The sequence below is a fragment of the Pseudophryne corroboree genome, chromosome 12 (genome assembly GCF_028390025.1).
Source record: "Pseudophryne corroboree isolate aPseCor3 chromosome 12, aPseCor3.hap2, whole genome shotgun sequence".
Lineage (NCBI taxonomy): Eukaryota > Metazoa > Chordata > Amphibia > Anura > Myobatrachidae > Pseudophryne > Pseudophryne corroboree.
The window spans coordinates 143536441-143549738 of NC_086455.1; the positions used below are offsets into that span (position 1 = coordinate 143536441).

Genomic DNA, 13298 nt, shown 5'->3' on the forward strand with positions numbered 1-13298 from the left:
TGGTAGGATTTTGATAGGGCATTTACACTATTATACAGTGCACCTCTACACCACACATTTGTGATTTGCAGAAGTGCGTCCATCAGGCGCTTTACAAATGACCACTGAAGAGTTTATTTCTCTATGATCCATAGGGGACGCTGGAGTTCAGTACTATGGGGGTATAAATGGGGTGATCAGGCGAGCCGGCACTTTAAAGTTTTCAATGTGTGTGACTGGCTCCTCCCCCTCTATACCCCTCCCCAGACCAGTTTTAGAAATGTGCTCGGGAGAGCCGGTCACGTCTTCTGAAGCTCCAGGGATAGTTTCTTATTTTCTTTAATCTTCAACAGTCTGGCAGTTTGCCCCTGCCAGCCTGCTACGTGGGTGCTGTCGGGGGAGCTCGGTCCCTCCCTGTGGGGTTTGGAGCCCGAGTACCCGACTGCAGGGACATCAGTCCCTGGGTGTCTCGCATCCAGTATTTCACTGCTGGGATGGAACCCCAAGCAGCCCGCCGCCACCGGCAGCATGGCTGAAGACAGAAGCTGGGTAATGTATAGCCCGGGTCCCTGTTAGCTGGGTTTCCTGGGTCAGTTGGCGGCTGTACAGCAGCAGCGAGACTCTGCGCCACCCGCAGCGAGGAAGCTCCCGGAGCCGAACGGCTAGGTGAGACAAGACCCTTCATTCAAGGTGGGTGTAGCATCAGCCGCAAGCCGCTAACTAGTGCGGCGGCTGGTATAGAAGTAATCATGGAGCGCGATAATAGATGGGGCTCCAGGATGGAGCGGCCCTTTAACAGCGGGTCACCCAGCAGCCAGTGCCTGAGAGCGGCACAATACACCAGCTAGTAGTGGCTATCCCACAAGAGCTGCGACAGCACATTACTTAGGAAACGACTCATTCTCATGTTAGTTTTCCTAGTCCCCAGTAGCAATGCGGTCAGTAAGTGTCTGTCTACGCTGTCAGTATTCACTGACCTAGGCAGGCCCAGAATACCTGTTTTGGCCAGTAATGGAGGGGGCGTGCGCACTTTTGTCAGACATTATAAAACATGGAGGTACATGTACTTCTTTTTTAGTGATAGCTCCGTCTCGGATTACCGAATATTTTTGCTCCCCTCTAAAATTAAAACAAGTTTACATACTGTATATACGGCAGCGCGAATAGTGTAACGGTTGGCATTACTGCCTCACAGCACTCACACTATGACCCTAACTGTGGGGAGTTTGTATATTCTCCCTATGTTGTGTGCAAGATGCCTTTGATCTTGCGTTTCAGGGTCCTCTACTGGCCCGGTGGTTTAATGACAACCAGTCTCTATCATCTTTCTGCTTTTTGGCTAGTATCAGTGTAGTACATGTTTTTATCAGTTTTATGTCCGATACGCCTCTACTGGGGGCCATATATATTAAACGGATTTTTAGAGATGGAAGAACGAGTTGCTCTGTCCACTGTACGCATTGACCTGGTCTTACAAAGGAGGCTGTAACTAAATGGTTTAGACTGCCGTCTACAGTGCAGACGCTCACAATCCTCGGGTTCTAGCCCAGGAACGGACATCTCTCAGTAATGTTTTTCCACAAGGACCGGTGTAACTATGTAATTTACATCCAACACATCTATAAAACACGTGACGTAGTCTCAGTTTTGGGTTTTCTAAAACTCTATCATTCTTGTTGCAGCTACGGCATGCTGTGCGCTGTACCTGGGAAAATTTACTAGGGTGTATTACAGTCTGTACTGTTTATAATGACCTTTATTTCCCACAGATTCCTCCAATGCAAGCATCTGACTGAATATCCACTAGAATACGATCAAGTCGGTTTTCTCTGCCCAGCTGACTTTAGCTACAATGAACAAGGTAAGTATTTGAGGCTCGTCACAGCCTGATTAGACAGGAATTTGTATAGACAATAATTCAAGGTATGTTCCAGCCTGTCCTTCTGTTATAGTTTTCGCATAATTGCGATTCTATACAGCACAACTAGACGTCTGAGAGGCGGTTCTAGATTACTGATACGCCTCTGGAGCTCGACCTTTCCCTTGAAGGCGTAAGGCGGGAGTTTTCCACTTCAGCAACTGCAGTGTGTTGAGCATCCCCTGAAAACGGAGCTGCACTTTAATGGAAGCTCGGAGGCTGTTAATAACAGTTTATTTTTTGCTCCCAGGGATTGGTTTGCTGGTAAGGTTGAGGAGTATCGGGAAGGGTTAAATTGACACTTTGTGTCATTTTATTTCCTGCTTTTGCCTTCCAATATTTTAGAATATATACAATACATATCTGTATAAGTCATTATATATGCATATGTGTACCTCCTATTCCTACAGCCTAGGGGAAATGGAGAATGTTGACGAAAATTTCTGGCAGCGCTCTGCCATCCTCTCTCAGCATCGACATCCACTCGGTTGGCGCCACAGGTCCTGAACCTTATGGCACTAATTCAGACTTCACACCTTCAGGTGACATACCAGTTTTTACGTTTGAACACCAAGTGGTATAGGGAGCTGTGTTAAAATCACAGTCTCTTCTGAATTTGAGGGTTTACATCCCCGTTCAGACTTGGGGTATGGGGATTTCCTAAATATCTTGGGACATTTTTCTCCTTGTTCCCTTCTGAATGATTCTTTTTCAGTAACTTGGGTTTGGAGTCCTCTTGTCACCTTCCAGCTTTTAGATTGTATTTTCTTTTCTGCCCCATGGCTCAGGGGGCGTTATTTGTTGTCACTGGAGTTGCTCATTGGTGCCCTCGATTTATAGGTTTTCTTCCTTATCTGGGTAACCTATTTCTCTAGGCATCTTCTGATGAGAGAATTTGATAATGCTTTTGTTTACACATCATTTATATATGAGGGATGCTTTCCTCAAGTCTCAGAAAGTGCCAAGACTTTAATTTTAAACATGTAGAGTCCATTGGATGCTCTCCTTGAGCGAAATTGTTTAGCTTTTCTGGGCCCTTGGGTCAGTTGGTTTTTCTACTTCTGCTGGTGTTGGTTGGCCTTACTTAGAACTTCCCTGTAGGATCTTTCCTGTTTCCCTGTGGGATCTCCTAGTCACAGGGACTGGATTTCTCCTCTACAGACTGCTCCAATTTCCTCAGTAGTGGCTTTTCCCTAAGTTCTGGATGTACAACCCAATTGGTCTTTCCAGACCAGTGCAGGTATCCCCTTAGGATTCTGCACTGCCCATAGATGCCCTGGACCTAGGACTACTTGACAGGCGTTGGGTCACATTGCTTCTCTTTGAGTAGAGGGTCACCTAAGTCCGGTTAGGCTACACCTCTATGGTAGCATACTCTTAAGAGTAAGAATACACAGATGGTGCTCTACTGCTCTACTATAGCAAGAAAAGTCCTACCTTACATAAGAAGGGGTTTTCTATACCACAGTTTTCTAACAATTAGTGAATCAGTGGGATCTTCCTTCATTTTATCTGCTCTAGTGGGGGGCGATAACAAGGGAGACGTTCTCTGGTCCATGCTCTTGCCAGTTAGCTTAGGTGTTACCTAACTTTCTGCTCCTTCCATGTTTACTCATGCAGTGTAAACAAATTACGACTGTTTTGTCATCTTTCTATGGTCTAGCCTCGCAGATTCCAGTCTACAGATCTGCTGATCCTTTCGCGTGATGTTGCCTCTGCGTTCGGTCTTGTTTTGGCACCTACGTTTGACATATTGGCTCTTCAAATTGTGGTGCTTAAATACGGGGAACTCCGATGGCTCAGCATGTTGTGTCTCTCATTTATGCCACATACCGGAGTATTTTCCCACGCGAGATCTATGGCATGCTGGGGTGGTTACTCTACCGTTTCGATGGATGCCGCTTTTAGTCCAGGTATTCCTATTTTATCGCATGGCATATGTTCCCTGGGGGTGCATACTCTTGGTGGTTGGTGGCATCTTTTAATTTTTTGCCCGATTTGTTAGTGGAAGGTATGCACTTCTTTAAGATGTGGACTAGCTTGTCGGTCTTCTCTATAACATGTCCTGCCAGACATTCAGCTGTTTCCTCAAGGCGTTGTTGGGCTTCAATGTTCCGCCTTACTCCTTTTGATCTCGATTAATAATGCAGTGTTGCAATATTTCTAGATACAGTAGCTTTGGCAGTCTATACGTGTTTTGGGGCACAAGTGTGGCTTCAGTCTTTGTGTAGCCACGCTGGCTCCACCTTTGTTTCGATTACTGCCTTGCTGGTCTTGACATGCTCTCTGGCAGGGCTATTGGTGCACTATGTATCACAGTCAATGGTGCAATATATGTATCCCAGTTATCTTGTTTTCTTGGCTGGTTCTAGCCTCTGTGTCTTCTCAGCTGTTCTTGGCGTCTATGTCGCCTCCTTCTATTGGTTGGTGGGGCTCTGTTTCGGTTGCCTCTGGGTCTTACTGCATCTTAGGTTGCCTGCAATCCTTTTGTCACGCTCCAAAGTTTTCTCGGTTATGGCCTCGAGCCTCGGCTTGGCTGTGCAGTTTTACGAAATTCTCAGCGCTCTCCCGCTTCCCATTTTGGAAGCTCTGGGATGTCCCCATGGTACTGAACTCCAGCGTCCCCTATGGATGATAGAGAAAGCAGGATTTTGGTACTTACTGATAAATCCCTTTCTCTGAGTACATAGGGGACATTGGACACCCACCCTGCGCTTTTCTCTTCTGACGTTGTGGTTCTATCCCTGGTTGCCTCTGTGGGTTCCGGGTGGCTGAGTTTCCTTAGGACCTAGTTGCAAGGTTTCCTTGTGTTACTGCCATTTTGCATTCTTGGTATGGTCATGTGTATCTCTGTGTTTCTGATGCTCCTGTTTTACGGAGATCTCTCTTTATAGATGTCTTGCTTGCCTCCTCCTCTGTTTGTAGTGTTGCCGTCTTTCCTCGGGCACAATTTCTTAACTGGTCTGGGGAGGGGTATAGAGGGGGTGGAAACAGTCACACACATTGAAAACTTTAAAGTCCCGGCTCGCCTGATCACCCCATCTATACCCCCATGGTACTGAAGTCCAGCGTCCCCTATGGACTTGGAGAAAGGGATTTATCGGTAAGTACCAAAATCCTGTTTTTGGCAAGTTAATTCACGTATTATTATCTTTTAATCTTTTGTGTTCTTATGGTTTCATGTTTGTACGCAATGCAGATGTTCACGCGAATTAATGATTATCGGATACTGCGCATACACCTTGCTCTAGCCAACGTACCTTTGCGATGCCGCTCGCAGTGAGATTTGTAACACTGAGTGATAGACAGGAAGGGACCGTTTGGAGGAGGTAACGGGGAGTGGCGGCAACAATGCAGGCGTGTCATGGCCATTTTTGGGGCGTGTATATGCCTTCAGCCACGATCATGTACAGTATGTAGAGAAACATGACGCTACTGCAGTGGCCAGTCTGTGAGACCGAAGGCTTACTCGAGGAGTTAATATTCCTTGTTATTACATCAGTGCAGTTGCTGAGAACTTTGCGATGGCTCCGGTGGGCGTCTGTATTCACTTTTGGGCAGCAGCTTCATTTAGGATGATTAGCAAGTCAGTGTCCTGAAAAAAATCGCAGCTGCGTAGGCAATGTGTTAAATAACTAAGCGCATGCGCGCTGCGTACCATGCCACCCAGATTTATCAAGCTTTGGAGAGTGATACATTGCACAGTGATAAAGTACCAACTCACCAGCTCCTAGCTGCCATGTTACAGGCTGCGTTTCAAAAATGACAGGAGCTGGTTGGTTGGTACTTTATCACTGTGCTAATTATCACTTTCCAAGGCTTGATAAGTCAGGGCCTTGGGATCTTTAGAAGTAGGAGAAATACTCAGCTAGCTTGTAATGCGTGTGTTCTATAGCTGCTCTCTGTCAAGTGTTTGCACTGATTTTAGTGTTTGTTGGGGGGCAGGTTACATTGTTTATTATGCAAAACCGATTCATTATCCAATTGGTGATAGTCATGTCTGAATGACAGAAGGCAGATTTTACTCAATAAACATTAATTACTTCAATTAAATTGTGTCCTTATGCACTTCTTATTAATATTCCTTTCCTTGTGCCCTTGGTCCTGTACAGAGCTGGTGTGATTATGTTCATGTGTCTGTTGCCCCCTCTCCTGACTGACAAATGTAATGAGATTTCTGTCTCCAATTTTAGATTGGGCGGGACTATATCTGCGTATAAGATTGTGCCAGATGAAATAGAAGATATTAAGGTATTGTATGACTAATGCTTATGAAAACGTAAATTACTGTCATAAATAATAAGGTTCTTTATTCAAATTGTGAAGGACAACATTTTATTTGTGATACGGTCATGGTAGATGCTAGAATCAAGTGGGCTAAGGGACCTTTTCCGTAAAGGGGAGGAGTTACGACGCAAGGGGGAGGAGCTAGGCCAGCGGGATAGTTCCTCTACTATCCACGCCACCAACTATTACCCTTAGTAATCAGGTGGCGAGCGAAGCCAGCCACCGTGCCCGAAGTGTGGCGAGCGAACTTTTCGGGTACCCTGTTCGCCCGTAGTTCCTCCCCCTGGTGACGTAGCTCCTCCCCTAGGTACGTCACAAGGTCCCTTCAGCCACTCCGATATAGAACCAACCATACGGTCATTAGGTTGACACCACTTAGGTCGACCACTATAGGTCGACATGCATTAGGTTGACAGGGTCACATGGTCATTAGGTCAACATGTACTAGGTCGACAAGTCAAAAGGTCGACATGAGCTTTTAAAAAATTTTGGAGGGACTTTTTCATACTTTATGATCCACGTGGACTACAATTGGGAACGGTAACCTGTGCTGAGTGCATGCCCGAAGCACGGCGAGCAAACACGGCACACTAATTGGGGTTTCCCATCACTTTATGAAGAAAACGTCACCCAAAAAAGTAAAAAAACTCATGTCGACCTTTTGACCTGTCGACCTAATGACCCTGTCGACCTAATGCATGTCGACCAACAGTGGTCGACCTATTGACTGTCGACTTAAGTTGTCGACCCAACGACCCATACCCTTTTATTTTTTTATTTTTTTTCCAGTTCGTATGCTTGGCACACACTACTTTACATATTGGCTGATATATTGTTTCAACATGGATTGGAAAGATATATCGGACACATAGCATAGTGTGTACAGATGGAGCCACATTAGTTGTGGCTCCGTCTGTGACTAGCCGCGCAAGGAGATGTGTGGCATATTGAGGCAAGATGTATGAGGACACATCTGTAGGTCATCACAAGGTCAGCAGGATTGTGTGAAATGGAGATTCCCAGATATTTTAGGGAGCGGGTCCATTGTAAAAGGTCAGGGAAAGACAGTGGATGCAGGCAGAGAATCACTAAGGGGTGTATTCAATTGATGTTGGATCCTTTCCGACGGAAAGGATCCGACATTTGAGTATTCAATTAGCGGCCAAATCCCACAGGATTTGACGGTTCCTGACAATACCAATCCGACTTTTTTTAAAGTCGGATTGACATTGTTGGTAACGGGGCTAAAACCTGTCTGATTTGTCCGCAATTCCAACAAAACACGTGGATCCATGGCTATTCCGCCGATCCACATGTTTTCCGACAAGTCGGCAATTCCGACTTGTCTAAAAAACAGCAGCTAAATTGAATAGGTCGGAACAGTTTGCAACCTAAAAAAGTCGGAAACTGCCGTCTTTCAAACAAGACAGCAGTTCCGACTGTGGGGTGTATTTACTAAGATTCGTGTTTCTGCCGATGCCAGCCGAGATCAATCAGGGATTGGGTTACAGCCCCGGGCTTCACCCCTGGCACTTTGGTGTCTGAAGGGGGTGGACCCCCTTAATTTAAGGGGTCCCCACTCCCCCAGGGAAACCCCGACCAGGGATGACTAGTTATGGGGGTAATTCCACGGCCGCAGGGACCTACATAAATGTGTCCCCCGGCTGTGGCATTATCTCCCTGGCTAGTGGAGCCCGGTGCTGGTTTAAAAAATACAGGGACCCCTACGTCTTTTGTCTCCCGTATTTTTGGAACCAGGACCGGCCCAAGAGCCCGGTGCTGGTTGTATAAATACTGAGGACCACTCCGTGCATGACTATCTAAACACGCCAGCCATAAGCTGTTCTATTTCTGTACGAATTCCATGCTTTCCCGTCAGTGTTTGGCTATTGTCAACAGTGATTCTTAGTAAGTGACCGTGTTGTATAAAATAACAGCCGTGTTTGACCGATGGTCTGTTGATTCGTATTTGTGTGCTCAGCAGTGTATCTCAATACGAATAGCCCCAACACTGGCGAGATTTGAGTTTAGTAAATTCCCGAGATCACACTTAGAAAAAAAAAAAGCAAACTAGAATGGATTCGAGAGCTTAGTAAATTTCCACCAACAATTGAATACACCCCTGAGAGGAAAAATCTTAGCTTTGGACCAATTAGTAATCATGAGAAAAAAAAACAGTATCCTCTGTGACCTGCATAAAACGCTCCGGGGATTTATGAGCATCAGCCAAAAACAACAGCATATCATCTGTATAGAGAGCTGTAGTGTCAACCACACGGCCAGCCTGGAGGCCCTGTATTCCATCGTCCATACAGATGAGACATGCCAGAGGCTCGATAGCGAGTGCAAGCATTGCAGGGGAGTGTGGCGAGTACTACGTCCAAGTTTAGAAGGGGAAGTAATATAATTTATTGACAGACGCCCGGGCGGCGGAAGAATAATGTGAAGCCGAGGTTAATTGATTTTATGCGGCTAAAACAGTGGAGTGTACTTAAGGTTTCTCTCTCTGGCCACTTCATTGTGATAGAGTGAGAAATAAATAAATATGCAAAGTAGCAGAGATCCCCTGTCATAACATGTACACTATTACACCAGAGTGTGGTCACACAACACTCTCAGGGTACCTGAAAGGCCGGGTACACACTGGGCAACTTCCACTAGCTAGCAATCAGCGCTATATTACTGATTGCTAATAAGGGGAGATTGTCAGTGCATACACACTGAATGATATCGCTGAAAGATATCGTTCAGTGGCATTTTTCCCCCGCACTCCCCGAATATGCACCAAAACAATATAGTTAACATTAAGCTGCATGTTCAGTAAGTAGATCATCGATGAACAAGAACGACCCGCGGGTGCGTTCATCGATAATCTTTCATCCTTCATTCATACACGCTGGACAATACAAACGTTAGATCGTGCAAAAACGATTGTTATCGTTCATATGGTTCGGTCTTCTCACCCAGTGTACGGGGCTTTACACAAACTATAAATAAAGATAATGATTCACCCTATCAGATTCAAGAAACTGAAACAGTCTCATAAACATATAACGCTCCTCTTCATGTGTCACAATAAAGTACCGGTGAATGTAGGCATATAATGAAATCTTCCTATCCCCTGTAACAAAAAATGTATAGATGGAGCCACGCTAATGCGCGTGCATGTGAGACGCACCCGCGCCCCATTCACTTAAATGAGAGCGTCTCTGTGCACTCCCATAGCATGGCTAGCCGCTGGATCGCCTAGCCATGCCGGGAGTGGACAGTTGCGATGGAGCCGCGTTAGATGAGCGCGGTTCCGTCTGTATTCTTCTCCCCGGTGTATAACAGCATGGATTGGATGGATACCAGAATAGAAGACAAGCAGTAGTGCAGAGACCTTTAGTAACATATAAGGTTTTAATCACATATTGAACTTATAAATCATAGATGTTTACAAAAGCACGATACAACTCCCATGAGGCAAACAGCAACTGGCAGGTTCTTATTCCATACTTGCAAATAATGGTCCTTAGGGATGACGGCAAGGGTCACTGCACCGGTAATTGCACCCGCTCTGCAGAATGAATCCGGTACTGGAAGTCGCCCACGGAGTGTTTTGAAATCAGCCACGCTTTACGCGTTTCAGACCACGCTGGGTCCTTCTTCAGGAGCATGAGTTTTAGTTACTCTGCTGCCCCATAAACACAAAAAACAACTTGCAATCCTAACAGCAGTGTAACTTCCTTTAAGTCACAGCGAAGATTCTATCTATGGTCCTTATACTTGATTTCCTCCAACAACACAGCCATACAGTAGTTGCATAGGTTTCTTTCACATCCACTGCATAGGCCAGAGACACTTACCAAGTCTTGCCGAGCACTTACTGTGAATACGTACTTTAATTTTTTTTCGAAATTCAATTTTTCAAAATATCTCAAAAACCTTACATGAGATCACATTTCTGATGGTATATTTCAGTTCTACGCAGAAAATTACATGGACATTCATATATATCATTTAAGGTGCACAATTGTGTAGTGTTATTTATTATCGTTTCTAAGGGATACCAACAAATCTGCCCATGCCGTTTTAGAGTAAGCAGTAATTTAGCTAATTTTATTTTCTTTGCTTTATGCTATGAAATAGCAAAGGCAGGTATACACGAGACAATAGCTTTTCATTTAATCACTTTTCAGGAGGAATGAAGCATTGGTTCAGTGAGCTGTAAGGGTACCAACAAATTTGTCCACAACTGTATAATGATCGGTTACTAAATTATGTTGAATTATTTGTTCTCTTTTCCATGACTGAGCACCATGATGGTGCCGGATCAAGTGCGACTTGAACCACACAGGAATTAATTTTAAATATGTGCAGTTGCAGATGAAGTGTTGTGCTTTATCTGCAACCGCACATATTTAAAATAAATTCCTGTGTGGTTAAAGTCGCACTTGATCCGGCAGTAGCTTGTACTGAAAAAAGCAACGGCCACTGCATTGTAGCGCTATGTATAAAGATTCAGACTTATTTGCACACAAATGTATGCAAGGGTCGCAAATCACATTAATCAGGGCAGTCTCGTTAAGCGGTTTGTTTAATTTGTGCGACTAAGATGCACCTTCAAGCGAAAAAAATACTTTGCGCAAGGCAATGGTGTACGAGGACATTATGTAAAAGGAAAGGTTGTATATACCAGAAAAGTTATTCAGAATCCGAACTGTTTCACTGATACCCCTTTTCCACTAGCCTTTTAAAACACGGGTAAATGCGCGGGGGCGCGCATTTACCCGTGTTTTTTTCCTAGTGGAAAAGGGTCCCCCGGCAAATTCCCGGATTAAGTGATCCGGGAATCCTACCCGGGTAGCTAGCCGGGTTGAGCACGTGTTCAACCCGGCTAGCTGTCTAGTGTGAACGGGAGCCCTCCCGTTCACTGTGTATGGGAGGGCGGCGCTGTGAGATCATGTGATCTCCCAGCGCCGCCCCTGCCGCGTCAGAAGCAGCGTCACCAACCCGGCAATTGCCGGGTGGGTGAGCGCTGTCCTGAAGGGGCTGTAGCACGGGTCGCAGCCGTGTCAGGCGACACGGCTGCGACCCGTGCTACACTGGTGGAAAAGGGGTATAAGAATTATACCCCTTTCACACCAAAAAACCCTGGTCCAAGCTGTGTTATTGAACATTGGGGGTCATTCCGAGTTGATCGCTCGCTAGCAGTTTTTAGCAGCCATGCAAACGCTAAGCCGCCTCCCACTAGGAGTGTATCTTAGCTTAGCAGAAGTGCGAACGAAAGGATCGCAGAGCGGCTACAAAATAATTTTGAGCAGTTTCAGAGTAACTTCAGACCTACTCAGCGCTTGCGATCACTTCAGACTGTTCAGTTCCTGTTTTGACGTCACAAATGCCCTGCGTTCGCCCAGCCACGCCTGCGTTTCTCCTGGCACGCCTGCGTTTTTCGAACACTCCCTGAAAACGGTCAGTTGACACTCAGAAACTCCCACTTCATGTCAATCACTCTGCGGTCAGCAGTGCGACTGAAAAGCTGCGCTAGACCTTGTGTGATACTACATCGACCGTTGTGAAAGTACGTCGCGCATGCACATTGTGCCGCATGCGCAGAAGTGCGGGGTTTTTTTTTGCATCATCGCTGCGCAATGAACATTTTCAGCTAGCGAACAACTCGGAATGACCCCCATGGTTTCAAGCCATGTCACAGCGGCTTGAAACCACATTCACACTTCAGGCAGGACAACGGGTTATTGCTGGGTCTTCCCTCTGCTGGCGCTTGCAGATGACCAGGATCACACTGCGGGCTACCGGGGTCGCTGGCGGATTCGACCCTGCTAACTACCAGGTTTGGATTCCTGGGTAACACAACCATGGTCATGGAGCCATGGCAGTAAACGGGGATATAAGTTTGGTGGGAAAGGGTATTAGTTGCACTAACATTTAGGAGTGTAGCTCTGGACCCTCTAATAGAGCAACGTGCAGTCTGCTTTTGGACACTTTGGATGTTGCATCTACAGTCTTTAATTTTCTCATTTCATTAACATTAGTGAAAACATTTCAGGATTCACCTGAAGAAGTGTCTTAAATTTCACAGAGTGGAACTGCATAGTTACGCCGTTTTTATTTCAGCCAGACTTATTGTCATTACAGCTTATATACTGTAAGTATGCAGAATTTTACTTTTATCTTTTCCAACAAGCTGCCCTCCTTGACATTGATATCTTTTGCCAGGAATCATTAATAGACTGGTGCGATGAAAAAGAACTTAACCTGATTCTAACAACGGGAGGAACTGGGTTTGCCCCAAGAGACGTCACACCAGAGGTGAGATATTCATGAAATATATTTTACATGCAATTAGAGCACATGTTTGCAGACTGTGTCTAAATTATCAAAAGCAATTGATTGAAAGATTATGTTAAATACAGACTTACAGGACCTTATGTATTGAGATGCCGGCAAAGGTGCCACTCTGGTGAGTTAACCTGTATTTTTCAGCAGAAATAATTGTAAAGGTAAAACCGAATTGGTTTTGCCTTTTAAATATCTGGAGGTCTATTCATGAAGCAGTGAAAAGAGTGGAGAAGTGAGGCAGTGGAGAAGTTGCTCATGGCAACCAATCAGTGTTGAGGTAACATTTTTCTCTATCGTCCTAGTGGATGCTGGGGTTCCTGAAAGGACCATGGGGAATAGCGGCTCCGCAGGAGACAGGGCACAAAAAGTAAAGCTTTAGGATCAGGTGGTGTGCACTGGCTCCTCCCGCTATGACCCTCCTCCAAGCCTCAGTTAGATTTTTGTGCCCGGCCGAGAAGGGTGCAATCTAGGTGGCTCTCCTAAAGAGCTGCTTAGAAAAGTTTAGCTTAGGTTTTTTATTTTACAGTGAGTCCTGCTGGCAACAGGATCACTGCAACGAGGGACTTAGGGGAGAAGAAGTGAACTCACCTGCGTGCAGGATGGATTGGCTTCTTTGGCTACTGGACATTAGCTCCAGAGGGACGATCACAGGTACAGCCTGGATGGTCACCGGAGCCTCGCCGCCGGCCCCCTTGCAGATGCTGAAACGAGAAGAGGTCCAGAATCGGCGGCAGAAGACTCCCCAGTCTTCTTAAGGTAGCGCACAGCACTG

The 13298-nt window shown here is 45.7% G+C and overlaps 1 protein-coding gene and 1 pseudogene across 22 annotated transcripts in view; both read left to right on the forward strand.

Annotated features, from left to right (window-relative positions):
• Positions 1-13298, forward strand: part of GPHN (gephyrin) — a 615912-nt gene that overhangs the window by 184621 nt on the left and 417993 nt on the right. For all 22 annotated transcript variants that reach the window (XM_063948135.1, XM_063948129.1, XM_063948127.1 and 19 more), the window contains exons 3-4: positions 6091-6148; positions 12404-12496. In XM_063948135.1, coding sequence (XP_063804205.1) covers positions 6091-6148; positions 12404-12496 — 151 coding nt within the window. The remainder of the gene's footprint in view (positions 1-6090; positions 6149-12403; positions 12497-13298) is intronic.
• Positions 1299-1473, forward strand: LOC134981544 (U2 spliceosomal RNA; annotated as a pseudogene).